Source organism: Phocoena phocoena, chromosome 9, assembly GCF_963924675.1.
Source record: "Phocoena phocoena chromosome 9, mPhoPho1.1, whole genome shotgun sequence".
In the NCBI taxonomy this organism is placed as follows: domain Eukaryota; kingdom Metazoa; phylum Chordata; class Mammalia; order Artiodactyla; family Phocoenidae; genus Phocoena; species Phocoena phocoena.
In genome coordinates, this window is record NC_089227.1 from 94,288,058 (window position 1) to 94,312,743 (window position 24,686).

A 24,686-nucleotide genomic window follows, 5' to 3' on the forward strand; every position below is an offset into this window, starting at 1 on the left:
GACTTTGAGTCCTGGTTACTATGCGGATCTAATGATATAATGGACATGAAAGGACCCCACAAACTCTTAGGTCATTGCTGTGGCTCTGCACAGAATGGCCCACCGTGGTCATCCTGGAAGCCTCAGTTGCCCCCTGCTAGCCACTCTCCACGCTCTTGCCTGCCAACGGAACTCTCCAAGAGGACGGGATGAGGGTCAGGCCCACGACTGTGATGTCACAGAGCTCATGACATCAGAGGTCCTACGGAAGGGAAGGGGAGAAAACGGTGCTGGGAAGGGGTAAGCGCCGGGACAACGGACAGGGGAGGGAGAAGGGGGTCCTGCCGGGCCCTGGGGACTAGGGAAGGCCCATGACTTCCCTGGGCTCCCAGCTCTGCAGGGCAACATTCCTGGCATCCGTCCTGCTGCTGCTGCTGTGGGTCAAGGGGGTGAAGCCTCAGAAAGGGAGCCCAGACCTGGACGAGAGGAGTCAGAAAGAGAAAACACCCTCTACAGGTAGGTGAAGAAGGGGGACGATGCCTGAAGCCGGGGACCAGATCTCTTTGGAGTCAGATCACTGTTCAGGCCAGAGGGAAAGCTGAGATAGGTCTGGGTTACGGGCGGTCACCCCAGGCCCTACTACTGCAGTGTGAGTGTCCTGTAAAGGGCCTAGAGCCGCGGTTCCTCGCCAGGGCCATACTCAGGGTGTGCCGGGGCCAGCTGATGTGCATGGGACCCTGTGAATACGGGAAGAGGGTCTTGGAAGTTCACCCTTCTCTACGTTGGTCCCTCACTCCCCAAATGAGGTAACACCTTGGAGGAGGCAGTTTGAATTGGCAGTGGGGAGTGTGTGCCCTTGAGCTGGGGCTATGGCTGCACAGAGACCAGAAGAGACCCCCCCGGATGGAGCATCGCCTCTGTGGTCAAGAACAAGGGTGTGGGCAGTTGGGCTCCCAGGTTCCCCAATGTCTTCCTCTTTCCAAGGTGGGCCAGGGGCGGGGGGCGGGGGGGGATCAGAAACAGTCCTTTCATGCTGTCCTCCGTCCCCTGTTTCAGACCAAGATGGAGAACAGTTTGCAGAGCACTTTGTGGCCTCCTCGGTGGGCGAGCTGTGGCAGGCAGTGGACATGACCCAGCAAGAGGACGAGCAGACGTCAGAGGCGGTGGCAAGCCGTGGCTGCCTGCTCGACCTCGCCTTCTGCTTTAACTTGGCCGGCACCATGGTTTTCCTGTGAGTGACCTGGAGGCGGAGGCGGTGGCCTGATTCCTGGACGAGGACCTGGACATCTGCCTCCGCTTCACGGTAGCTTACTGACCACCTCCCCGTGGGGCTTCGGAGAGCTTCTCCCGAGGGTGACGTACATGCGGCCTCCTGGCTCTTGCCCACGACCCTCCCCCTCGGGACGCAGCATCAGAGAGACCCCGTGCTGGCCTCTCAGCGGCCCATGGCCCCTGCCCACCTTCCTCCCCACCCTCTGAGGGCCATCTCCAAGAGCGGAGACACCGGACCCCTGCCCTTCTCTCTCCCCCAGCCTCTCCTGGCTTTGTTCAGGACAACAGATGAGGGGTAGGGAGGCAGCAACAATGAAAGTAATAACAATCAAATCCTGGAAACAAGTGGGGCAGCTTAATTTTGTCTCTAACCGGTTTCCGCCGACCTTTAGCTCATTCACTGGTTCTTTCCTTGTCTCACGTCCTTGGAACTCTGCTTGGCGGTTTCTCCTCTGATTTTCTCTGACTTCTAGGCATCGGACATAGCAGGAAAGTGTTCTTAAGTGGCAGGCAGAAGCCAAGGGCCGGCTTTTATTTTTGGAACAGAAGGGGAGAGGAGGTATTGTCCTGATTCCAGGGATGGGGCAGGGAGATGCTGATACACCTGTACTGAGGTCTCTTTGGGAGCCAGCTGGGTTACCAGAGTTGGCAGCGGCTGGAGGGGTTCATGAGGGTGCCATGGGGACAGTGGAAGTGTCTGGCGAAGGCTGGGCTGTTGCTCAGGGGCCCGTGGATTCGAAGGGTAGGAGGGCTGTGAGTGTCCTGAGGATCCTGGGTGCTGGGGTCCCTACACATCACCTGGGGAGAAAGAGAGGTCCATACAGGGTAAGGAGAAAAGCAGGGTATCAGGGTCAGCAGGACACGGCAGACCTGGTGACCAGGTGGTAATGAGGGACAGCAAAGATAAAAGCAGGGATAGCAATGCTCCGAGGGCCACGCGGAGAAAGGAAGATATTTGCCATTTGCGGGTCATTTAATCTGGCAGTGGGTATCTGGGGAGGGCTGGTCTGTGCAATCATACCATTTGTAAGTGCCCCAGAGGTGGGTCTGCTGTAAGAACACTGTGTGGGTCTTTAAGTGCCCTGAGGAATTGGGGGCACGATCTGCCGAGGGAGAAGATGGCACTTAGCGGGGCTCCTGTCAGGTGGGGACCCCACTGCGTGGCGAGGTCTCCGAGGAGGAATGTGGTCTACAGATAGTCTGTTAAGGCTCTTTTTGAAGGGATCTGTGTTTCCAGAAGAAATGAGAGAAGATAAAAGTCGGGCTCATCTCAAGGAGGGATTTGGGAATAGAGTTGTTTTCCTTTTTTTGAAGGCACTGCTGAATTTGGTAGAAGAATTTATAGCAGGATGAAGGGATGGTCCCAAGGGGACATGTGTGAAAGGATGACATCGGGGATTTGTGCAACAGAGGGTTGGTGGCATTGGGGGGAGATGCTTAACAATATCTGAGTGTTAACAATAGGGTATTTATCTGACATGGACTAAGCCCTGGTGGGAGGTGTCGGCTGCCTACCTGGGCATAGCTTCGGAAGAAGAGTTGCCAGGGGCTGAGGTTCAGGCTGGGCAGGGTGGTCTCCCCACGGTACCATAATAGCCTCTTGTTGTATGCCTGGATATGGGAGTGGGATGGAGAGTCGCCCTTAGGCTCTAGACCCGTGGCCATCTGGAAATCTGATGCCCTACACGCAATATCCAAAACCAGTTCATGGTCCTTCTTTCCAAGTTCTGCACTGACACGCTGCTCTGAGCCAGGAGAAAAGGTACTTGCCGTGAGATCTATGGATCTAGAAAAGAGGGCTCTATGGAGTCGGAGGGGGTCCTCAAGTTGCCACCTGTTCAGTGGGGATGTGAAGGGCAGAAAGTTTTGCTATGTTTGCCTGAGGGATGGTGGAAGGAAAAACTGGGGACAGGCTGTCTATTCTGCTGGTAAAAATAGATCGCAGCCCTTGGGATGTGAGTTACCTGCAGTGCAATGGCCAGTCCCCCCGTGTCTGCAGCATCCTCCAGGAATGTGCGGGAGCCATTGAAGAAGGTCCCGTTGGGTAATGGAAAGGCAGCATAGTGGCGCTCCAGGCACACTAGCGCCCCCTGTAGGGCATGGGTGTCACAGGCTGGGCAGCCCCCAGGGAATACTGTTGAAAATGGGGCAAGGGAATGAAACGGTGAGGCGTGATGCAGGGGTGAAGACATGGGGGTACCACAAACTGGGCTGGCTCCCAGGAGCACTGCAAAGGCTTCAGAACTGCACGCCCCCCACCCCGGAACCCTCGCACAGCCTCCCTTCTCCCCCTCTAGGATGCCTTTGGGGCCTTCACCTGGGTTCCCGATGGCCCCATCTCCCAACGGCCCGCTGTTACTCACGGAGCTGGTAGAAGACGTGCAGCAGCTCATGGGCCATAACGCTGCCGGCAGCGCCAAAGTTCACAGCTCTAGGGAGCAAGGGCTTGTCTTACCCTCAGAATCCTTCCAAGTTTTTGGCCCCAATTCTCCAACCATCAGTCGCATCCATCATTCATCATAACATTGGTCCACTGCTCTTGGGAAACTTAGAATGGCCCATACCTGGGGTAGCCAGGGTGGAAAAACGGGGGTTGGAGGAGTCCGGCTGGGAAGACCACCACATGGTCAGGTATTGAATAGTAGGCATTTACGCCCCAGGGGAGCACCTGCCACCTGTGGAAAGAGTACATATGAATACCAGCTCTATCATTTACATGCCGTCCTTCCCAAATACTGTCACTGTTCCTGTTTCCCTGAGCCTCTGGCTTTCTTTCCTGCTGATTTTGGACGGCTATCTTTGGGATGCGGTGTCTGTGTCTCCCTCGCCCTCATACCTGTGGTTGGGGAAAGGCTGCAGGAAACTCCGGATGACTCTAGCTCGGCGGGATCGGACACAGCTCAGGAAGGACTGCAGGAAGCTGGGTCCAAGTTGTATCTGGGAGGAGGCAGGAGGCAACTCGAATACACGGAGACAAATGTAGATGCACACTGATATACCCTGATGCGGACATCTGAACCCAGACAGATAAGCCCTGATGCGCGGACATCCCCGGAATGGTGGAAAACCAGCGCCATGACACCAGTGCCTGCGTGGTACAAACAGGCTTCACACGTACCAGCACACAAATACTCAGGCAAGTCACACGAATGCATGGATGCGAGTGCTCACACGCGCTCAACGTGACCTGCAAAGATTCTACTCTTCTGCTGGCAAGATCCATAGTGTGGCTATCCAGCCATCAGGCCCCAGCAGCACCAGGGCAGGGAAGGGGTTTCTTAGGATCAACTAGGGAAAATGACTGTCTGCCACTCTGGTGGATCAGGGTGGGTGAAGAAGTTGAGGGTTAAAGAGTAACTGGCAAGGGCAGGAACCCACATCGTTGTATTCTTGTCTGGCTGGGTCTGGCTTCAAGGCCCATTCCGGGGCCCCCATCTTCACCTGCAGCTGGGTGACCTGGGAAGAGACACAAAGGTGGAAGGAACCTAGCTGCCCCAAGTGTTATCAGAAGGAATCTCTCCTGCTCACTGCCCCGTCCCTTCCTCTGGTAGTGCCCCCAGGATGTGCGTGCGGCATATTGGTGTTTATACTTGTGCCCTTGGCCTTGAGCACGCTCCTCCAGGCCCTCTGATCTCTTGATCCAACACTCAGTTCACACCTACTACACGTTCCCACACCGTCTCCTTCTCCTGGCCTTACCTTGTCCTGGACCTTTGCCCGGGTCTCTTCATCCATCCAAGGAAGCATTTGGAAGCGAGCGATGAGGGCATCCTTGATTGCAGTGAATAATTCCATGGCCTGTGGGCAGGACGGGGCAGGGAGAAAGAAACAGGATCAAGTTCAGCCTCAGTGCTGGGCCCTGCCCACTGGGCCTCTAGGAAGGGGCCTCGACCCTGAGGGGCTGCCAGAAGGAGGAAGGTCTCAGACAGAGAAAGTGGAAAGTGCTACCTACTAGGTGACCAAAAACTCAGGGTACGGAGAGCTGTGGGGATGTGAAGGAGGTACCAGGCACAGAAGGGGAAGGTGGGAACTGGTCACGCCTGACACCTGACGGGGTAGACAGCTCCTTTCCGTGACACTGTCCTTTCTCTCGGCCAGGCAATCGTCTCAGAAAGTGGCGGGAGGAGGTGGACCACCATCCCCTTCTCTGCTCTAGAGGGCCCTCGTCCTCACAGCCTGTTTCTTACAGCCTGCATTTCCTCTCTCCATCTTCCAGGGTTCCTCAGCTTCGCAACAAGCTGAAGCCTGCCCAGCTTCACACCCTGACTGTGCACTGACTGCTTCCTCAGCCATCTACCACCGTGTGTATTTCCTTTCTTGATGGAGGAAAATGGATGACGACACTGGGAGCCTGAGTTCAAATCCTAACTCTGCTATTTGGTAGCTGTGTGATCTTGGGCAAGTTTCTTAACCCCTCTGTGCTTCAGTTCTCTCTGCTTTAAAATTATAATAATAGTAGGAATTAAAGTAGTTGGTGCAAAGTGCTTATAAGAGTATCAGGCACATGGTGGGCACTGAAAAGTGTTCAGTAGTTATTTATTGGCACTTCTGAAGATGATAGCATTCCATTCTGATGTCATTTCACGTGTTGTTAAAAAAAAATCATAGGTAAACAAGGGGTAGGCTTAGAGGTCATGCAGTTCAATTTTCTCATTTTATGGTTGAAGAAACACATGAGCAGGAAAGCTGGGCGACTTGTCCAGGTCAGTGTGTGTCGTGCGGACTTCGTGTCTCAGAGCTAAACCATGCAGACCCTAGGGATGGAGCGTGTCCCTCTCTGGGTTCTCTAACTGGCTGGTTCTCTGACCACAGAGACCATCGAGAAGAGCAAAGTCGCTAGAACTAGGAGAGGATGGGTTGGCGGGGAAGGGGCGGAAGGACGTGGGCTGGGGAAGGGCCCTCACGTACAGCACTTCGGGTGCTGGGGCCGAAGGCCTCACGGACAAACAAGGCTGCCAGCGTAGGCTTGAAGAAGGCTGCTGTCTTCTCCACACACGTCATCCAGCGAGGGTGGGCAGGCTACAGAGACAAAGCTGGAATGAATGGCTCCCGCCAAGGCGTCTTCCTCATCCACTTTCCCAGGCCCGTCTCACCTAGACCTTCACCCCCAGAGCACGCTCTCTTTGCTGGACTTTCTGGGTTTGTCTCCCTTTACTCTATAACCCCTTTTGGTGACACACATGGGGTCATGCTGCTTGGCAAAGAGGGGCTCACATCTCCTCCGGGATTAGTCTCATGAGCCTGGGTTGGGCAAACTCTCCTTGTTTATTGCCTATTGAATATGAAAGCCAGGCCACCGGGAGGCATCCTTCTGGATGACTGAAAGGCTCCTGGGAAGGACAGAACTAGAGCCAACCCTCTCACTTTAGCAGGTCTGCCTGCCACCCTGTCCCCGCCCACCACGCCTGCCACCCTGTCCCCACCCACCACGCACAGAGCCCGGCGGAGACTCCCATCCTCCCAAGCTTCTTTACTTAAAAAAGAAATTGAAGAAGGAAGAGACTCCCTGCCTCCTGCCTTCCTACCCCACTCTCCAAATGGTTATTGAGGATCATATGGTAAGACCTTGTCTTATAAAGAAGGAAGTTATCAGAGTAAAATTGGGTTTTAGATACCATATTGTTTGGTGGGAGAAGAAGAAAAAAGAAAAGACTAGGGGCTTCCCTGGTGGCGCAGTGGTTGAGAGTCCGCCTGCCGATGCAGGGGACTCGGGTTCGTGCCCCGGTCTGGGAGGATCCCACGTGCCGCGGAGCGGCTGGGCCCGTGAGCCATGGCCGCTGAGCCTGCGCGTCCGGAGCCTGTGCTCCGTAAGTGGGAGAGGCCACAACAGTGAGAGGCCTGTGTACCGCAAAAAAAAAAAAAAAAAAAAAAAGAAAAGACTAAATATACGAATTCAGAGCACTAAGACACTTTCTGCCAGATCAGGGAAAAGGATATAGGATGAGAGGATGGACGTCTTCAACTTCAAAGGCAGAGAAACGGTTAGACAGAAAATCAAAAGAGGGGACTTCCCTGGTGGCGCAGTGGTTAAGAATCCGCCTGCCAATGCAGGGGACACAGGTTCGAGCCCTGGTCCGGGAAGATCCCACATGCCACGGAGCAACTAAGCCTGTGCACCACAACTACTGAGCCTGTGCTCTAGAGCCCGTGAGCCACAACTACCGAGTCCGCGTGCCGCAACTAGTGAAACCCACGCACCTAGAGCCCGTGCTCCGCAACAAGAGAAGCCACGGCGATGAGAAGTCCTCGCACCACAATGAAGAGTAGCCCCCGCTCGCAGCAACTAGAGAAAGCCCGCGTGCAGCAATGAAGACCCCACGTGGCCAAAAATAAATACATAAACTTATTAAAAAATAAAAAAAATAAAAACTCAAAGAGGGCCTTGGCAACTGGGGTGTTTTTTAACACATGTTTGACCAGAGACATATTACTGCCACAGGCGTTAGTTTCTGCAAAAATCCCCCGGTCAAATAATGTGCTAACAGCAGGATGGAAAAACTAAGAAACATAAAAGAAAGACGTTGGGGTGGATGGCTTTGAAGAGACGACCAAGCGTAGGCCCAGAGATGACGCAGGGCAGGTGAGAAACAAATTCAGGAAGCTGGCCTAAGGGAAAGCTGAGCTGCGACTTAGGAAAAACCGGCTAACATGCTAATTTGGGCTGAGTGGGCTGAAGTCATAAGACTTCATTCCTGTAACTTATTTATTTCCCCAGACGTCCTGGCAGGTCAGGCAGTTAGGCTGCCACCACGCATTCCGGTCCCTAAGGCTGGAGAGAGTTTATGGGGCTTCCGACAAATGAGGAAAGAGAAAGGAAGGCCAGCACTTCTGTCATCGAAGACACTCCCGGGCCTGCCTATTAGAATGTTTATCATTTTGGAGGTTGCTCCAGACCCGGGTGCCCACATCTGTGCGTTCTTGTCTGTCCCCTCACCATGAGACCTATTAAGGACCTTCTCCTGTTGAGGAGAAGGGACTCAGACACTTTCCATAGTGTATTACTTGGAGCTCTGAAACTCACAAATGTGAAATGCAAATAGAAAGGCAACCTCGGTCTGATAGCAATGCCTGGGTCAAGGGCAGGTGCTGCAGGCCCCCGATGACAAGCTCGGCTCTGAGGCTGCCTTTCATCAGACTGCTACCAGGGGTGGAGGGCTGCACCCGGGACAGGAGCAAACACATCAGCCTTGAGCTTGGTAGTGTGGACCTGCCTGCCCTTTCTACACCTCCTGGTTCTTGAGTTGTTTCCTGATCCCTTTGGCTGGTGCCTGCCCTTCTCTCCAAAAGCCTTTGCCTGTTCCATGCTGTTGCCCATAGCTCAGGCCACGGCAGGCCCTGACCTGGTTCCTGGAGAGTGTGGACACCACCGCGGACCACCCACTGCGCACCCTGTGCCACTCTGGGATTCTTTTGGTCACACTTGTGCTGAGTCATATGTTCTACGTGCGGGAAAATAACTTCCAGAATCTATAAATGAACGTAAGTCTCAGGAGTGGAGGTTGGCAGGTTGTATGTTCACTGCTGGGGGTTATGAGTATCTGAGCTGTCTCTCAAGACGTGGAGTGATAGAGTATACCACATTGATTGAAAATAGAGAAAAAGAAAAAAAATCATTGCTAAAATATAAAGGATAGAAGAAATACTTCAAACCCAGGATAATGAGGCTCAAAAGATTAATTTTAAGGAACAGAAAAATGTTGCGGGAGTGGGAGTGTGGGATTAGCAGATGCAAACTATTATATACAGGATGGATAAACAACAAGGTCCTACCGTAGAGCGCAGGAAACTATATTCAAAACCCTGTGACAGGGGCTTCCCTGGTGGCGCAGTGGTTGAGAATCTGCCTGCCAATGCAGGGGACACGGGTTCGAGCCCTGGTCTGGGAAGATCCCACATGCCGCGGAGCAACGGGGCCCGTGAGCCACAACTACTGAGCCTGCGCTTCTGGAGCCTGTGCTCCACAACAAGAGAGGCCGCGATAGTGAGAGGCCCGTGCACCGCAATGAAGAGTGGTCCCCGCTCGCCGCAACTAGAGAAAGCCCTCGCACAGAAACGAAGACCCAACACAGCCAAAAATAAATAAATTAATTAATTAATTTAAAAAACCCCCAAAACCCTGTGATAAACCATAATGGAAAAGGATATGAAAAAGAATGGATATATATGTATAACTGAATCGCTTTGCTACACAGCAGAAGTTAACACAACACTCTAAATCAACTATACTTGAAGGAAAAAATCTTTTAAAAAAGAAAGAAAAAAAGTTGCAGATACAAGCTTAGAACCATGAGTAATGACAGACATGATAAAAATCAGGAAAAATTCCAAGAGTCTGGAGAGAAGCAAATTTTTGCACAATTTTCAGTAAGGGGAAGGTAGATTTTAGAGATTACAGGTGAGTCAGGAATCCTTAATGTTAATTTCTAAACAAAATTCTAGAATGAATCATTAAACTGACTATTTTTGAACACTTGGAAAATAATGTGTAACTCCTGAGGGCCAGCATAGCACCACTGAGGACGAATAATATCAAAACCCTTTTGAAATGTCATCACTTTTAAAGGATCATTAAATTAGGACAAACGGTAGATCTGGAGTCACAAACTCAAACAGGGGCCATGAGGTAACCTAAGTGAGAGCAGCAGTCCAACGTCAGAACCCCAGGACAAGGGGTACGGCAAACCGGAGAGAGGGACGCAGCCCTGCTGGCTGCATCACTCAGTTCCAGTCATTTGTCGCCCCTGGAGACGGTTAGCTCCGTGTTGCCAGAGCTTCACATTGACAACAACAAAAAAGGCTGGAACTCTGAGTCTTGCTGTGCCATCACCTAACAGTTTATAAAAAGCTTCAAAGGCCAACAACACACACCTATGGGCCAGATTCAGCCTCAAGGACCACCGCAGTGCTCCCTCTGTACAGAGAATTCAGTATTTACGAACTGTGGATTATTAACTTAAACCCTCATACTTCAGTTGCGCCAGCTATAAAAATGAGCCTAATGCCTGTTCTGCCTTCCTGTTCCGCTTTCCTCACAAAGCTACTTGGGAGAGCAGGGGAAACACTACGTGGAACGTGCTCTGTAAATTCTAAAGTTCTGCCCCACTCTGTTGGCATGGTTTTGATTTCAAGATAGCAGTTGGTAAAACCAAAACTTACATCTTTGTGAAATCGATGGAGAAATCCACGTTAAATGACAGTGTGACTTGAGTGGATTCTGACTGACTGGTCCATAAGGGAACATCAGTGATTACTGACTCCAAGTTAGTACGAGCTTCCCCGACCACCCCCCCGCTGGACATCGAAGCACGTCCTCACCTAGTATGCCTCTCTCCCTTTCCTGTTTTATTTTTTCATAACACTTAATACCATCCAATATGTTTTTTTCAGCTTACTGTCATTCTGCCTCCATTAGAATATAAGTGTTTGAGGGCAAGGATTTTTGTCTATTTTGTTCATGAAGATTCCCAAGGGCCTAGAGAAGTGTCTGGCATATAATAGGGGCTCAATTAACATTTGGTGCATAAATGAACTGACGACTCTACGCTAGGTCTTCAATAATCTGACCCAATACTCTTCCCTCTGCAGAATTTTACCAGTAATCTAGATGAAGATGCTATAAATAAAACCATGAATGACCTGAGGCAGAAATAACAGATCATTGAAACAAAGGCTAAAATTACCTGAATAAATTGGGATGTTGCGCTGAATGTAAACAGTTCACGTTTAACGGGCAAAAATGTGAGGTTCTGCTTTTAATTCCCCAAACTCGGCTTCTCAAGTTTAATAAGAGGAAGATCTGGCTTAACAGCCAGGTTCATTGACGATATATTCAAAAGTCATAAATAAAATACGGTCAGATAATGAGACCTAACAGGCCTTCTGAATGAGGGCATTATCCATTAGAATTCGTTCAGAAGAATATGGTTAGACATCTGTAATTAACAACCACTGGATAGAAATACAAATTTTGATCAAATCAAGGCCAAAACCTTGGTGGTATCTTTGACTCCACTTTCACTCTCACACCACACATCTGTCAGGAAACACTGCTGCTTACCTTCAGGATATGATCTTTTAAAACATAAAACAGATAAATCCCTCTATAGGCCCCTGTTACATGCAGAGAAAAACCCAGGTCCTTACAGTGACCTACCAGGCCCAGGATGATCCCCTCCTCCCCTCTGATTTCCTCCCTACTCTTACCCTATTTGCTTTCTCTGTTCCAGGTGTGCTGGCTCCCAGGCTGATTCTCAAACCCCCCAGGCCAGGCTCCAGCAGCAGTAGGACAGCCTTGCCTGCAAGCCCCATCACCTCTGCTCAGCCAAAGCCACCAGGAGGATCCCTCACACTGCACCAAGCCTTAGCCAGCCTGCCCCGTGCCTTGTTGCAATGAAACGACATCCCTGTCTCCGCCGGAAAACCCGTTCTTCTCCCTAGACACTGCTTCCGTCCTACCTCCCGTTCAGATATCCCACTGATCATTTAAACCCATCCTCATCTCTCCCTCTTAGGAATTCCAAGAGTATCTAAACCAGAGTTTTCTCAGAACCCAGTGACGCCCATTCATTTACTTAGCGTATGACTGCTTTTGTGTTACAAGGACAGAGTTGAGTGGTTGCAACACAGATCACATAGACCACAAAGCCAAAAATATTTACTATCTTGACCTTTATAGAAAGAATTTGCCAAAGCATTTTTTGTTACCACCCACTATTTCTCAATCCTGCACAGTTTGCGGTTAAAAATATGGCCTCCCGGGTCAGACAGACCTGTTTTGGAGTGTGTTCCTTCACTTAGGAGCTGTGTGGTCTTGGGAACATTACATGTCCTTTCTGAGGACCTCAGAGGGGTTCTGGGAGTAGTAAATAAAATAAGCAATGCCTGACACAGAGTAACTACTCCATGTATTTCAGCTTTTATTATTAATATGTGTCATACGTGGTACTGTTCCAGACAGGTGAAAGGGCTTCACCAAGTCACAGAACTATTTGTTGGTAGGGTTTGATTCAGCTTTTAAGCCCAAGGACAATTATATATCCTATTAGATACATAACGCTGTTTAGAATATGTATATAAAGGATATATATGTGTATTAAGGGTGGTGACTTTAGCAATTCATAAGCCTTCTAAGTTTTTTAAGTGTGAATTTCAATGTTGGCATTCTTACACCTTTCAAGAAGCGCCACCAGGCCACGGTTCTGGGATTTCCCGGAGGCCGTCTGGTGCCAGGGATTTTGTAGCAACCCTAACTAAGAGGGGTTGGGGCTCTGTCTCATCTGAGTCAAGGGAAAGGCTGAGCCACAGGTTCTTGGGGACTAGCCTACCTGAGTGAAAATTCCAGAAAGGTTTTTGGGTTTTCTTTCTTTCTTTTTTTTTTTTAAACAACGATTAAGCACACAGACTCTGGAGCCAGACTTCCAGAGTTCGAATCCCAGCTCTCACAACTTACTAGGTATATTACCCCGAGCAAGCCCCTTAACCTTCGGGTCTCAATTTACCCATCAATAAAACAGGGACAGAACGGTCTGCCCATCTCATGGAATTGTTGTGAGGATCAAATCAGCTCATGTATCTAAAGGGCTTAGAAAAATATCTAGCACATTTGAAAGTCTCAATAGGCAATAACTACATTCCAGTCCCTGCGTTTACAATTCCCTTCTCTGAATTCCACAGATATTTCAGGTTGCCAAAGCCATGAGTTTCTCCAAGGCAGAGAAATGGTCCACGAATTACTAAGAAAAGAAACCCAGTGATTTTCAAGACTACCCTGAGGCCTTGCCTGAGGATGGAGGGCACCTTATGTTCTAGACGCCTCCTCCTGGGATTGGATGTGTCGACCTAGGATTTCAAAGTTCTCAGTAACTGAGTATGGACAGAGTAGACCTTGGTTAGTAGAGCACGTTTGGTACAGCTCCCTCCTCTGATATGTTGGGATCTGCACCACGAAGCCCACGGTGCGGCCGACAGAACCCTCGGGATGTCAGAGATGAGCTCCTCGTGAAGCACCTTTGGACATGGAACACTGGAGTCACCGAGACAAAGGGAAGGTCCCTGCCTCTTACTCCAGTGAACCCTAGGCTGTATGTCCGGCCCCTCAAATCACAGCGCTCAGGATAACCAGGCAAATAGTCTAGGGGTCATGACAAAAGAAAAGCAGGCCTTGATCACTTTAGAGCTTTATATCTAGACTTTTAACAATCAGCAAAAGGCCCTGGAGGTAGCCGGACGTGTGCCTAAGGGTCTGGTCCCTGGTGCCTCAGCTCTCAGCGTAAGCCTTGAGTGCCTCCACGAGAGCCCAGACCCTGGGGCATCTATCTTCATGCCCCTCCCTGCGGGGGCTATGCCCACGTTTATCCCCCCAAATGACAGATGCTCCTTTAGCCCCCCATCCGGGAGAATTCCTCCCCTCCCCTCCTCACCGTGGGTGGTCGTCCTGTCAGCTCCCCCAGTTTCTGGCTCAGCAATCTACGTGCCTCTTGGAATTTACTGTCCAGGGCTGGAGAAAGGGTCCCCACCAGACCCAGGATCATGTGACTCTGCAGAAAGTCCCTGTGGAGAGAAAAGAGACCCACAATATACCCCCGGGCTCTGGCGAAAACACCAGAAAAGCTTCCGCTTGGATAGGTCACCTTGATACTCTCGGGGAAGCCCTTCTCTGTATTAATAGAGAATAACTGCTTCACATGTGAACACGTCAAGAAGGGCTTTTCAAAAAAAAAAAAGAAGGGCTTTTCTATCTTTTTTTTTTACCCTAGTTTAAAAATACTTTATTGCTAAAAAAATTCCAAAACGATTAAAGTATCATCAAAGTTCACTGATCACAGATCACTTTAACAATTAAAATAATACCGAAAAAGGGTGAAATGTTGCGAGAATCACCCAGATATGACCCAGAGACATGAAGTGAGCAAATGCTATTGGAAAAATGGTGCCCACAGACTCGCCTGACACGGGGTTGCCCCAAACCTTTCACTTGTAAAAAACCACAATCTCTACAAAGTAAAATACAGCGGACGCAAAATTAAATGTTATCAACTAGAGTCACCATGTTGTACATTAGATCCTGAGACTTTGTTCACCTTACAACAGAAGGTTGGTACCCTTTCCCCAACGTCTCCCTATTTCCCCACCCTTCAGCCCCTGGCAACCACCGTTCAAAACTTTTGTCTGTTTTAAGAAGAGCTCTTCTTGATGTGGGTTGGGCTGGGGTGGAGAATGATAGAAGAAAGAACCAGATGAAGAGGCGGACCTCTCAAGTCACAGCGGGGGTGGGGGTGGGGGAAGGATCTGGGCTAGATGAAGGCTGGACTTAGATTCAACCAAACAGATTGAGCTACTTCCACAACCAAGAAACCTCAGCTCATCTTAAGATGCATCTTCTAAGAGCAACAAAGCTGGGATCCAGGACCTTTCTCTGCCCGGCTGGAAACTCTCTCACCGGGTTTGATTTGTATCCTTACATAGGATACAAATCGCACCTGCGTGAATGGTTGTTTGCTTCTCCCTGAAAGAATTTCTAGACGTTGCTGCCACTGAGTTACCATGAAGATGGGCTTTGAGCCCAAGGCCCTGGAAGGAAGCCACTGCCTTCAAGTGGTGGCCACACAGTATCAGGGACAGCAGTGAGCCCAACACAGAGCCTCACCCTCCCTCCTCCCACCTTCCTTGACGCCCTGATCTTTCCCACAAGGGCCCCAGAATCCTCTCACTACAGATGAGAAACAGCCTCTCCCCCAGGTTCTTCCCAGCCTTCACCTCCTCCATCTACTCATCCCACGTACCTTCTCCTCCCACCCACACCCCTCAGCTGCTGACAAGACATAAATGCCCAGCTGTCCCCAGCAACTGGCCTTCGAGCATCTCCCACAGCTCAGAGTTTCTTCACAGGCTGGGTGCTACTCCCAGCAAACCCCATGTCTTGTCAGATACCTGGATCCCTCATTTCGTGTGTGTTTCCCTACCCCATGCCCCCCGAGCCCCTCTTCCTGTTTCCACCATGTCCTCCTGGGCCGTCCATCCCACCCCCTCTCTGCCCCCACATGGTCCCAGATCCCTCCCATCTTTCTGCGAGGCCCTTACTAGCCTGCGTTCTCCAGTCTTCTTTGTCCCTGAGACCTCCGGTCCTCGGACCCTCTTTCCATCACCCTCCCACGTGGGGCAAACCTGTGCTTCGACAGCTGCTTTTCAACCAGTTGCGACATGTTTTTCAAATACTCCAGGTCATGGACTGCGACGGGATGAGAGGGGCTCAGGGACATTGGTGCGAATGTCGCTTGCAAGCAGGACAACCAATCGATGGCAGGGGCCATTTCCTTAAAGGAGGGATACGGAGGCTTGGGGGGACAGGAAAGGAGGAGAGGGGGCATCCCCTCCCTCAGGTAGGAAAGGGAGTGTGGGTGGGTGGGGGTTGAGGGAAAGGATGGAGCCAGGAAAGTTAGGGATGGAATGGAATTAAGGAAATAAGGAGGAAGAAGACAAGAAGGTCAAGAAAGTTTGGGAGCGAGACCCTCAGGCCCATCTTCATCCAGTCCCTGGTTCAAGGTACCTGCAGTTGGTCAATCGTGACCATCTGGAAGAGCTTTCCCTGTGCCTGCTGCTCCGGGGGCCTCAGAAACTGGTACAGCTGTGAGTTAATGGAGATGGAAAAGGAGGCGTGTTCTCCCACCTTGTTTGGGTCTCCTCCCAGCAAGGTTCCCAGGCGATTCAGGTAAGTCAGGTATTCCCGCAGGATCTGGGGGAGACGCAACCTCAGTCACAGCCACCGTCGGCCCCTGCCTTTCTCTAGCACAAGAGGTCAGGACCTTGGTCCCCAGTGCCATCTTACCTGGGCATAGTTCATCTCCTGCTTTTGCTTGAGGGGAACGTCAAACTCTGGCTGGTCTATCTGGACACAAGAGAGACTGAGAGAAGTGGGGAATGTGGAGGAAGGAGAGGACAGGTGTGGGGAGATGGGCATTTACCAGGAAGATGGCCCCAGGAGATGGACTAAAGGGGGCACAGAGGAGGAGCCAGAGAGCAAGGAAAGCCAGGGACTGGGGGCGAGGGACATGGGGGAAGAGTACAGATGTGCAAATGTGCAAAGAAGGTACTTCAACCAGTTTGGGGGTGCTCAGCAAGAGAGAAGCATAATAACCCATCCCGTAGGGAATCACTGTCTGTGCCAGGGCCAGGTCTAGGGTAAAGGGAGTGAGATGCCCGTCTCAAGTGCAAAAGTTGAGAGGTACTGAAAACTCAGTAATCAAGATCGATAATATCTTAATTGAAATTTAAAAAATCTAAATTAACGCTAAAAATCCCCACAGAATAAAATAGCAAAACTTTGCTCATCATGAATTTTCCCCAAAAATCCACAATGTATTTTTGATCATTTTTTTTGAATTGTAGATGTTTCCCCAAAAGTCCACAATAGAGTTTTGATCCATTGTTTTTTCCAAAAAAAAAAAAAATCCGCGATGAATAAAAATTTGATATTTTGTTCATCATGGATTTTTCCGTTGATTTTGACATTAAAAAAAATATTTATTGAAATACTATTTATCTTGATTAGTGAGTTTGGGTGCCCTCTTAAATTCTGCGCCCCAGGCAAGTAGCCCACTACCCTCACGTGCTTCACCCTACTTCTGACATCGGTGTGTCCTTGTTTCTATCCCGAAGATCTTTGCTCCCACGTTTTTTGTTTTACTTCTCCGACTTCAATATCCTACTCCCCCCTGGAGCTATATACTTTTCTGCTATCTTGAATAAAGCTTTCACTTGACTCCTTTGTCACATTTTCTGTCCAAACTTTAAAGAACTAAAAGTCATCTATGCCTTTGCTTCAACTTCCTTACCTTCCTCCTAACTCCATAAAATCGGAGTCCATCTCCATGACCATTTTGATGCTATGTCTAGAAGGTTTCCAATGGGGTCTTTTCATTCCTTATTTTCTAAGCTCAGAAGTCTCTGGAATCAAAGATAACCCCTCCCTCCTGAACTGGTCTCTCCCCTGTCCTTTGTGGCTCAGCTGTGCTGGTCTGACCCCCACCTCCTGACCGTTCTTACTCTTCTCCAGCACCACCTCATTGGGGTGCTCCCTCTGTAGTTCACTCTCTCTACCTGTATTTCCCCTTAGAGACCATTCAGTCTCAAGGTGATGGGAACCACCCTCCTCCCATTCACACCAAACCAACACTGTGGGGTCATTGTCTAGTTTCTCCATTTCTCTTATTGATATTCAGTCAGTCACCAGTCGAATCACCATGGACCATCCATCACCACTAGGATGAGGATGTAGGTAGCTGCCTACATCCTCATGCCTGGCCTCACTTTCCATTTCTGCCACAATCATCTTAGTTCAGAATCAACGTGGCTCATCTAGCTGCCTCGGCACCTCTAGGCTGACCTCGAAAACCGCTGACTGTACTTGGGCTCTACGTACAACCGTCATATTTGAAAGGCCTTTGTAGCTCATTTTTTTCTATTATGTCAAAAGTTATCACCTCAGTCCAGTGTCATAGGCCGGGAATAATCAGTCTCAACTTCATGTCTTCAGCGTTACTTTTACCTTCCACTGCACCCCACCCCTACCCGCAAATCCTCTGTTCGACAGACCAGCCTCCTTGCTGACCCCACAGAGGTGTCACGCCATTCCAGGCTCTTCCCTTAGCTCAGGACTTCCCCGCAGCCCTTATAAGGCCCTTTAGCTTCACCGTCAGCTGTACGAATCACCCAGGCTTCAGGACTCAGCCCACACTCTCCCTCCTTTGAGCTTCTCCTTAACCATTTCAGGTCTTAACCAATTTCCAAAGGCCACACCAGTTAAACTCCTCAGCACACCCTTTAGAACTGAATTTGAGAATGCCTCATGTGTATTATCAGGTCTTGTATATTCATCCTCATATAATTTCGTGGCATTTTTCAGAGTAGGGGCCAAACATATAGGGTCACATGGCCCACCACAATACCGATGCGTCCAAGGCTTTAATTTTTTTTTTACCCGCTCAGCAAACACCTGGTGTGGGCCTCTAGATGCCTGGCCCTGTGCTAGGTCCCGAGGACCTGAGCTGAATAAACCGTGGGCCTGTTCTCAAGAGGCTCAGTCACTAAATGCTGAGACGACAGGAAATGGGAGAACAGAGGGGTTCACCTACATCTCAGCCAGGGTTTCAGTGAAGATTTCCTGGAAGGGATAGTAATCAAGGCCAAAACTTGAAAACTATGTATGGGTTTTCCAGGCTGAGTGTGCGAACTGAGGAGTAGCGTTGCAGGCAAAGGAAGCCACGTATGCAAAGAACCGAATATCCTTGGAGCTGTAAGCGAGCGAGCATGGCTTGGGGTATTAAGGAGGAGATAAGGCTGGAGGAGTTTGTAAGGGTCATACTTGCAAGGCTTTGCTAAGGATTAAGAACCAGATCCTGACGACCTAGTGAGCCATTTAAGGCATTTAAACAGAGACGACAGCATAATTAGCTCTTGGTTTAGGAAGGTCCCTCTGGGGAAAATGAAAGCTAAATCATAGGAGGGCAATACTGGAGACAGGGGAACTAGTTGAGAGACCCTGGGGGTGATTCCGAGAAGCTACAAGGAAGACCAAGACGACTTCTGTCTTCCCAGAACTGCCCTGCTGCTCCTTTCCCTAATGTCACATAAAGTCCCTGGTTCTCACATCAATAATTTCCCTAAAGATAAGTCTCTTCCCTGGATCGCACATTTTTCCTCTCCGAGGAAATGTGAGTCAGGCCCAGGTTTTACTACATTTTTTGCCAGTGCCTCCCTCACCTGGATGACCGGCGTGTACGGAGGGGTGGGAAGAGGTCGCAGATAGGCTCTGAAGAATGGGAAGTGACCATATTGACTCATCAGAAGGCTCAGAGTTCGGTTAAAGCCTAAGGGAGTCCAATCACCGGAGACTGGCCAGCCTCCAAGCTGGGAAGGAGAGAGAGAGGGCTCAGCACAGGGACAGTCTCCGAGACCAACCCCCCCACCACCATTGCTACTTCCTGACCTCTACTCTGAGTCCCTTAACCCCTTTAGGGCTCCACCTCTATCCCTCTTTCCCTACCCTCACCCAAGGTCCTAATACATCCACAGGCCATTAACATTTCCATCTCCCTCCCAAATCCCTAGGAAAGAGACCCATCCTCTAGGGGGAAAAAGCGGCAGCCTTGAGCATATGTTGGTCTTGCGTGTTATGCATCCAGAAAGGTTGATGCCCCGGGTCTCACCTCCTCAATAACTTGTCTGAGGGGACCAGCCCCTGCACCCTCAATGGCACCTGTGTCCATGCACGAGCTGTAGAACTGGAAGGCTTTCTCCTCCCCAGAGTCCAGGCGCCAGGAACCTGGGGCTTCTAGAAACCAAGTGTGGGAGAATTAAAGGAGTGGGGCACCAGCCGGGAAGGTGGGAGACAGAAAGGTTATAGGAAAGGGAAGACTTCCAGGGATAAGGAGGGAAGGGGAGAAAGAGAGGGATGAGGAAAACTGGGAAGATGGGATGAGCTGGATCAACCTGATGGAAGAAAAAGAGCCGGGAACGGGAGCACGGACAAGACAACAAGGAGGATAAAGGAGAGGTGAGGGAATTCCCTGGCGGGCCAGTGGTTAGGATTCCACACTCTCACTGCCAAGGGCCCGGGTTCCATCCCTGGTCGGGGAACTAAGATCCCACATCCCACAAGCTGAGCAGCGTGGCCAAAAAAAAGGAAGAAAGGTGAGAAAGGAAATAAAGACGAAAAGACAGGGGAGGAAAAAAAGAAATGGGATAAGTAGAGTATGGAAAGAGGAGAAAGTAGAAATGAGAGGCAGGAGGGAGATGAATGAAGGAATTAGAAATATTGGGGAAATCAGAGGACTTCTGAGGGATCAGAGAGAGGAAAGTGCATGAGGAAATGTTCAGCAAAGAGAAAACATAGGGGCAGGCTCCCCTAGTCTGGACTCTCCCCTCTCTTTGATCCCAGGAAACAAACAAACAAACACAGGACAATAACCCAAACACAAACCCACTTGAATCCTCCACCTTCTAATATCTAACACCTCTCCCTCAGTCCCCCTGGCATCCTTTCATTCTATTATGGGCGGCAGAATTTGTCCGAAGTGTGTTTTTTCTTTTCATCTCCATACCTTAAGTGAAAGCGTACCCCTCTACCATGCAGGGAATACCCACCTCCACTTTTTTCCCGTCAAAAGAAGGAGGGCAAAGGGATACATTTATTTCTTCCAGATTCCAATTGATACCGTCAACAGGTTCTCTGGGTTCCCATATGCAGGAAATGCATTCCTTTTGTTACATGCTTACTCCCAAATCCTCGCCACCATCCACCAACTTCCTGGGACCAACTTCCTACTTCCTATGTGGCCTTGGTTCCTCCCTCACAGTTTTCCTCTCAGTTCTTTTCAACACAGCCACCATCTACAGGAATCTTCTTACCTCCAGCCTTTTTAACTTGGTCCTCCTCTCCCTCCAGCATCTCTTTTGTGTCCATCTATATTCATTCCCTTACACACAACCCAATAAAGACCCCTCCGTCACTTCTCACCCACTACACCACTTCTTTCCTCCCACCATCATCTCCAATCAGTCATCTCCATCATCCCAGTTCAGCTTCTTCCAGTTCAACTTGCACACCATGGTCCAAAGTTTCAGGGAGAACAGGAGATAATGGTGAAAAGAGGGGGGTCTGGGAAGTGATGGGAGGGAGAGGATAACACTGACAAGGGTGCATTAGGAGACAAGAAGGGTCTGAGGGCTGGACAATGAGAGTGATGGAGAGAAAGATTAAAGTGCAACAGGTGGTGAGGAGATGCCAGTGCGGGAAGACACCTGGCATAGGGTAGAAATTGAAAATTTAAGGGAGATAACACAGAAGATGGAACTTGGTGAAAGGGAGAACTTGGAGAGAATGGAGCAATCGTGGATAAATGGGAAAGGAGAGAGGATAGGGATTAGGTAAAGAAAAGATGAAGGGAGGGACAAGAAGAGATGGAAGAGAGGTGGTACCTGCGGTGAAATGTACGGTGATGGAGAAGCAAACCTAGCAGTTCCCTGAGAGCCAATGGAGGATGGTGCAAGCCAGGTGTTCCACAGGCACACAGGCTTGGAACAGTTGTGATCATTCTAGGCTCAGTGGCACCCATGGCAAGAGAATCTTCCACCCTGATTTCCTTACCCAGTATTCTCTGAAGTCGGCGCTTGTTCTCCTTTGCAAGAGCCTGAAAAGAACTAGTGGTCCTGTTGGTGTTTCCACAGGCAAAGCTAAAGAAATCAGTGCAGGGGGCCACACTGGTGTTTCCAGAGGCCAGGTAAAGACTCAGGAGGTCCCGACACACAGGCATCTCACAGTGGGCTGTGGGGAAAAGCTCAGAGCTGGGAAAGAGAAAGTGATGAGGGCTCCCCCAAGGGGCTAAGCAAAGGAATGTCTGGGGAGGGAAAGGGACAGAGACCCTGGTGAGGAGGAAACGGTCTGACTGGCGGCCAGGAGCGTGATTCAAGGGGGAAGAGGTCGGGAACCCGGGGCCCCAGAAGGTCGGGATGGGTGTCAGTTAATGGACACAGAGCCTCAGGCTGATGGATGGATGGATGGGGTCCAAGAATGAGGGAGGGCTGAGTGGGTCGTGGGAGACCTAGGATCTCACTTACCAGGACCACAGCCCTTGAAAACGTAGCCCCAAAGCAGCAGAGAACCACCAAGGATTAGACTGAAAAGCAGGACTGTCATTAGCGCTCGCCTGGCCATCGCCCACTGTCTGCTGTGTACAGCGGGCAGCCCCTCTTCTGGAGATCTCTGCGCAGAGAGCCAGGAGGTGAAAACCACAAGATGGAGAGAGGATATTGGGAGAGGGGTGGGGAAAGGGAGGGGAGAGGAGAAAGAAGGGACAGTTAGTGCTAGGGCCCCTTTGTATGGAGATAACACCCCTCATTATCCCAAACCCAGCCCTCTTTGGACCCCTGGGAGCTGGCAGGGTTGTCATAAATCTGCCCCACACAGGTCACAGAGGTCACTTACCTCCCGTCTCCTGCGGGTCCCCACTCCGCTCGCTGGCTCAGACACCATGGCTCTCCCCCACTCGTCTCCACCCTCCTGAACTGAATGAGGAGGAGGGAGGACAGAGAAGCTGGTTCAGGAAGGGGGGACATTAAAGAGAGTTATATCAGGCCATTTGGACACCTCCCCCTGCCCACCTACTCCCCCGTACACACACGCGTGTGCGTGCGCGCACACACACACACACACACACACACACACACACACACTTGTGTATCTGCATGCCAGGGCAGTGCTCCCAGAAGTGCTTCAGAAGGAACCTCTCCCCTAAAGGTATCCCTAACCTCCCTCCCTCCCTCGCCCGTCACCTCCCTCTCCTTCACCAGTCCTGTCCTCCAAGCCTCACATCCCTCCTCTCCAGGGGCAGGCAGGGCACTCACACACACCATCCAGCCGCACCTCCCACCCTAGGCATCTGACTCCAAAAGGGAATGGCTTTCTCCAGGGGACTTGCCGTCTGTCTGGCCTTTTCTCTGGCTCCCAGAATCCTTCCTGGTCCTGCTCTAGGTGCTGAGTCTGAGGACGGGGATTCAGGAAACGGCCTCCCTCCTACTCCACCCCAGTTCCTTCTCCCTGGAGAAAGGGCGCTTCTGCCACCTGGCGCCCCTGTGCCCACTCACAAGCTATTGGCCTCTGGGTGGAGACTGTTTATCAGTCAGGAGACACCCCAGCCTCTCCTCCTCCTTTATCTCAGCCTCTCAGAGGAGACGGAGGGAGGGAGACTTCACTCCCCAGGCAGTCTTGCCCTGGGTGGCTCCTCTGGCCCTGCTCTGTGACTCTGCTCACAGAGCTTCTTTATTTCTGAAATATTCTTTCTTCTCTCCTTTCTTCTATGATTGAAACCTCTTGAGTCCTTCAATTCTCAGGTCAAATGCCACCTTCCCTGGGAGGTCTCCCTGCTCCACGCCCATTCCCCCTGCTCCCAAGCATGCCTGATGTCTTCCCTGGTGTGTCAGAGCCCTGCTGGTTGCAGGCAGAGCAGTCCATGAAAAAGCCCAACAAACCAGGAGATCTGCTAATGACTAGCCCTGTGACAATGAACAAGCCATTTAAACTCTCAGGCAGGTAAGTTTTGTGGTTTGGAAAATGAGGATGGAATTTGCCTTTGAATATCTCACAGGGTCTCATACCTTCTACAAAGAATAAAGTGTGGACAAAGAACGTTGCCTGTCATCTTAGTAAACAAAGGATGTTACAGCCATAAAGCCATTAGCTACTGTAGCCGTCCCAATGGTGCATGCTGAGAGGACTCAGGATGGGGAAAACCAGGATCCTGGTCCTAGATAGTAAAGTGCATATGAAAGGAATAATTTCTATAAGTCCAGATTCTTGCATCTTCCGTACATAGAAAGGCACTAAACTCATTAACTTGAGATGTCTGTTTTTTCTTTAATTAGCAGTAAAACTCCTATATATCCTGGCTCCTCCCTTACCTCTTTGGAACAGTCCCTGAGAGCTGAGAGGCTGTAACCCGGGCTTAAGTCCTCACTAAGTCCATTAAGTAAAACATAATTCTCAACTTGCAGGTTGTGCTTTTTTTTTTTTTTCAGTCAACAGAGGCACGACTGACCCTCTAGTTCTATTACTCAGGTGGCTTGTATCTTCATCTCCCTGTTGACTGCAAACTCTCTGGTAGCAGGGACAATGTCCCTTTTTCCTTCACACCCACCTAAGATGTTTCATAAACACTTGTAGGAATGAATTGCTTTCTAAGCCAGAAATTCTCTTTCCCACATCATACTGAGTCCTCACCTGGGGTCTTAGCACATCTCCGAAAGGAAGTATTTCACCTCTGTCCCTTGTTTCCCCATCTCAGGCAAAATGGAACTTACTAGGATAGTCACACTAACGATACCTTGACAGTATTTCCCCATCAGCCCTGTGCTATGGTGTACTTGCCGGGATGGGGTAAGGACGGCTCTGCGGCTGGAGAAGAGGAATAAGGTTCCTGTGCTGATGGGCGGCATGTAGTAAAGCATCGTGAGAGTCGGTGAAGAAACGGTACAACTTCACACGTTAGAATAAAAAGGGACTGAGGGATTTGAGGAAGAGTGTGACATAATGAAAATAATATCTGCAAAAGGCTGGTGCGGTCCCGGGGATCTGGATTGATTAGATAGAAGACAAGAGAAACAGTGCTGGTTCGGTGGTACAGGAGTGATGAAGTGCTGCTTGGCCCAGGGTGAGGGCAGAGGGAGGGGGATATATGGAAAGAAAACACTTATAGAGGAAAATAAAATCATGGAAACCGATTGAAGGGGGGTACTGTATAACAGTGTATATCCGCCACAAATGAGCTTCTGAGTTTATTTCTGGATGTCCAAGAGAATAGTGATGCCAGTTGGTTAAGGGCTGAGAGCAAAATGATGATTCAGGATTTTAGAGGTTTCTGGTCTGTTTGGATACAAATCCATCG

The 24,686-nt window shown here is 50.2% G+C and overlaps 2 protein-coding genes across 2 annotated transcripts; one reads left to right on the plus strand and one right to left on the minus strand.

Moving 5' to 3' along the window:
* Nucleotides 1-350: 350 nt before the first annotated feature.
* On the plus strand, nucleotides 351-1,214 carry LLCFC1 (LLLL and CFNLAS motif containing 1). The gene is made up of 2 exons (XM_065883598.1): nucleotides 351-495; nucleotides 1,036-1,214. Exons 1-2 carry the CDS (start codon nucleotides 351-353, stop codon nucleotides 1,212-1,214), a joined length of 324 nt encoding a protein of 107 aa, XP_065739670.1.
* A 673-nt stretch (nucleotides 1,215-1,887) lies between these two features.
* KEL (Kell metallo-endopeptidase (Kell blood group)) lies at nucleotides 1,888-24,249 on the minus strand. Its single transcript, XM_065883599.1, has 19 exons — nucleotides 24,126-24,249; nucleotides 22,232-22,311; nucleotides 21,865-22,009; nucleotides 21,395-21,571; nucleotides 19,455-19,579; nucleotides 19,009-19,155; nucleotides 16,076-16,135; nucleotides 15,797-15,982; nucleotides 15,415-15,563; nucleotides 13,671-13,800; nucleotides 6,160-6,270; nucleotides 4,951-5,049; nucleotides 4,630-4,707; nucleotides 4,088-4,188; nucleotides 3,816-3,926; nucleotides 3,615-3,682; nucleotides 3,216-3,385; nucleotides 2,767-2,862; nucleotides 1,888-2,049 (listed from the first exon to the last, which is right to left on the minus strand). The coding sequence occupies exons 1-19, from the start codon at nucleotides 24,247-24,249 to the stop codon at nucleotides 1,888-1,890; spliced, it is 2,319 nt and encodes a 772-aa protein (XP_065739671.1).
* Nucleotides 24,250-24,686: the final 437 nt, after the last annotated feature.

Bases quoted from the DNA above. Each gene is read 5' to 3' on its own strand.
- LLCFC1 (XM_065883598.1), top strand. From the start codon at position 351: ATGACTTCCCTGGGCTCCCAGCTCTGCAGGGCAACATTCCTGGCATCC. The intron at 496-1,035 runs GTAGGTGAAGAA...CCCCTGTTTCAG, and splicing joins AGAGAAAACACCCTCTACAG to ACCAAGATGGAGAACAGTTT.
- KEL (XM_065883599.1), bottom strand. From the start codon at position 24,249: ATGCTTTACTACATGCCGCCCATCAGCACAGGAACCTTATTCCTCTTC. The intron at 22,312-24,125 runs GTATCGTTAGTG...CTCCTCATTCAG, and splicing joins GATGGGGAAATACTGTCAAG to TTCAGGAGGGTGGAGACGAG. The intron at 2,863-3,215 runs GTAACTCACATC...TCCCATATCCAG, and splicing joins GACTGGCCATTGCACTGCAG to GCATACAACAAGAGGCTATT.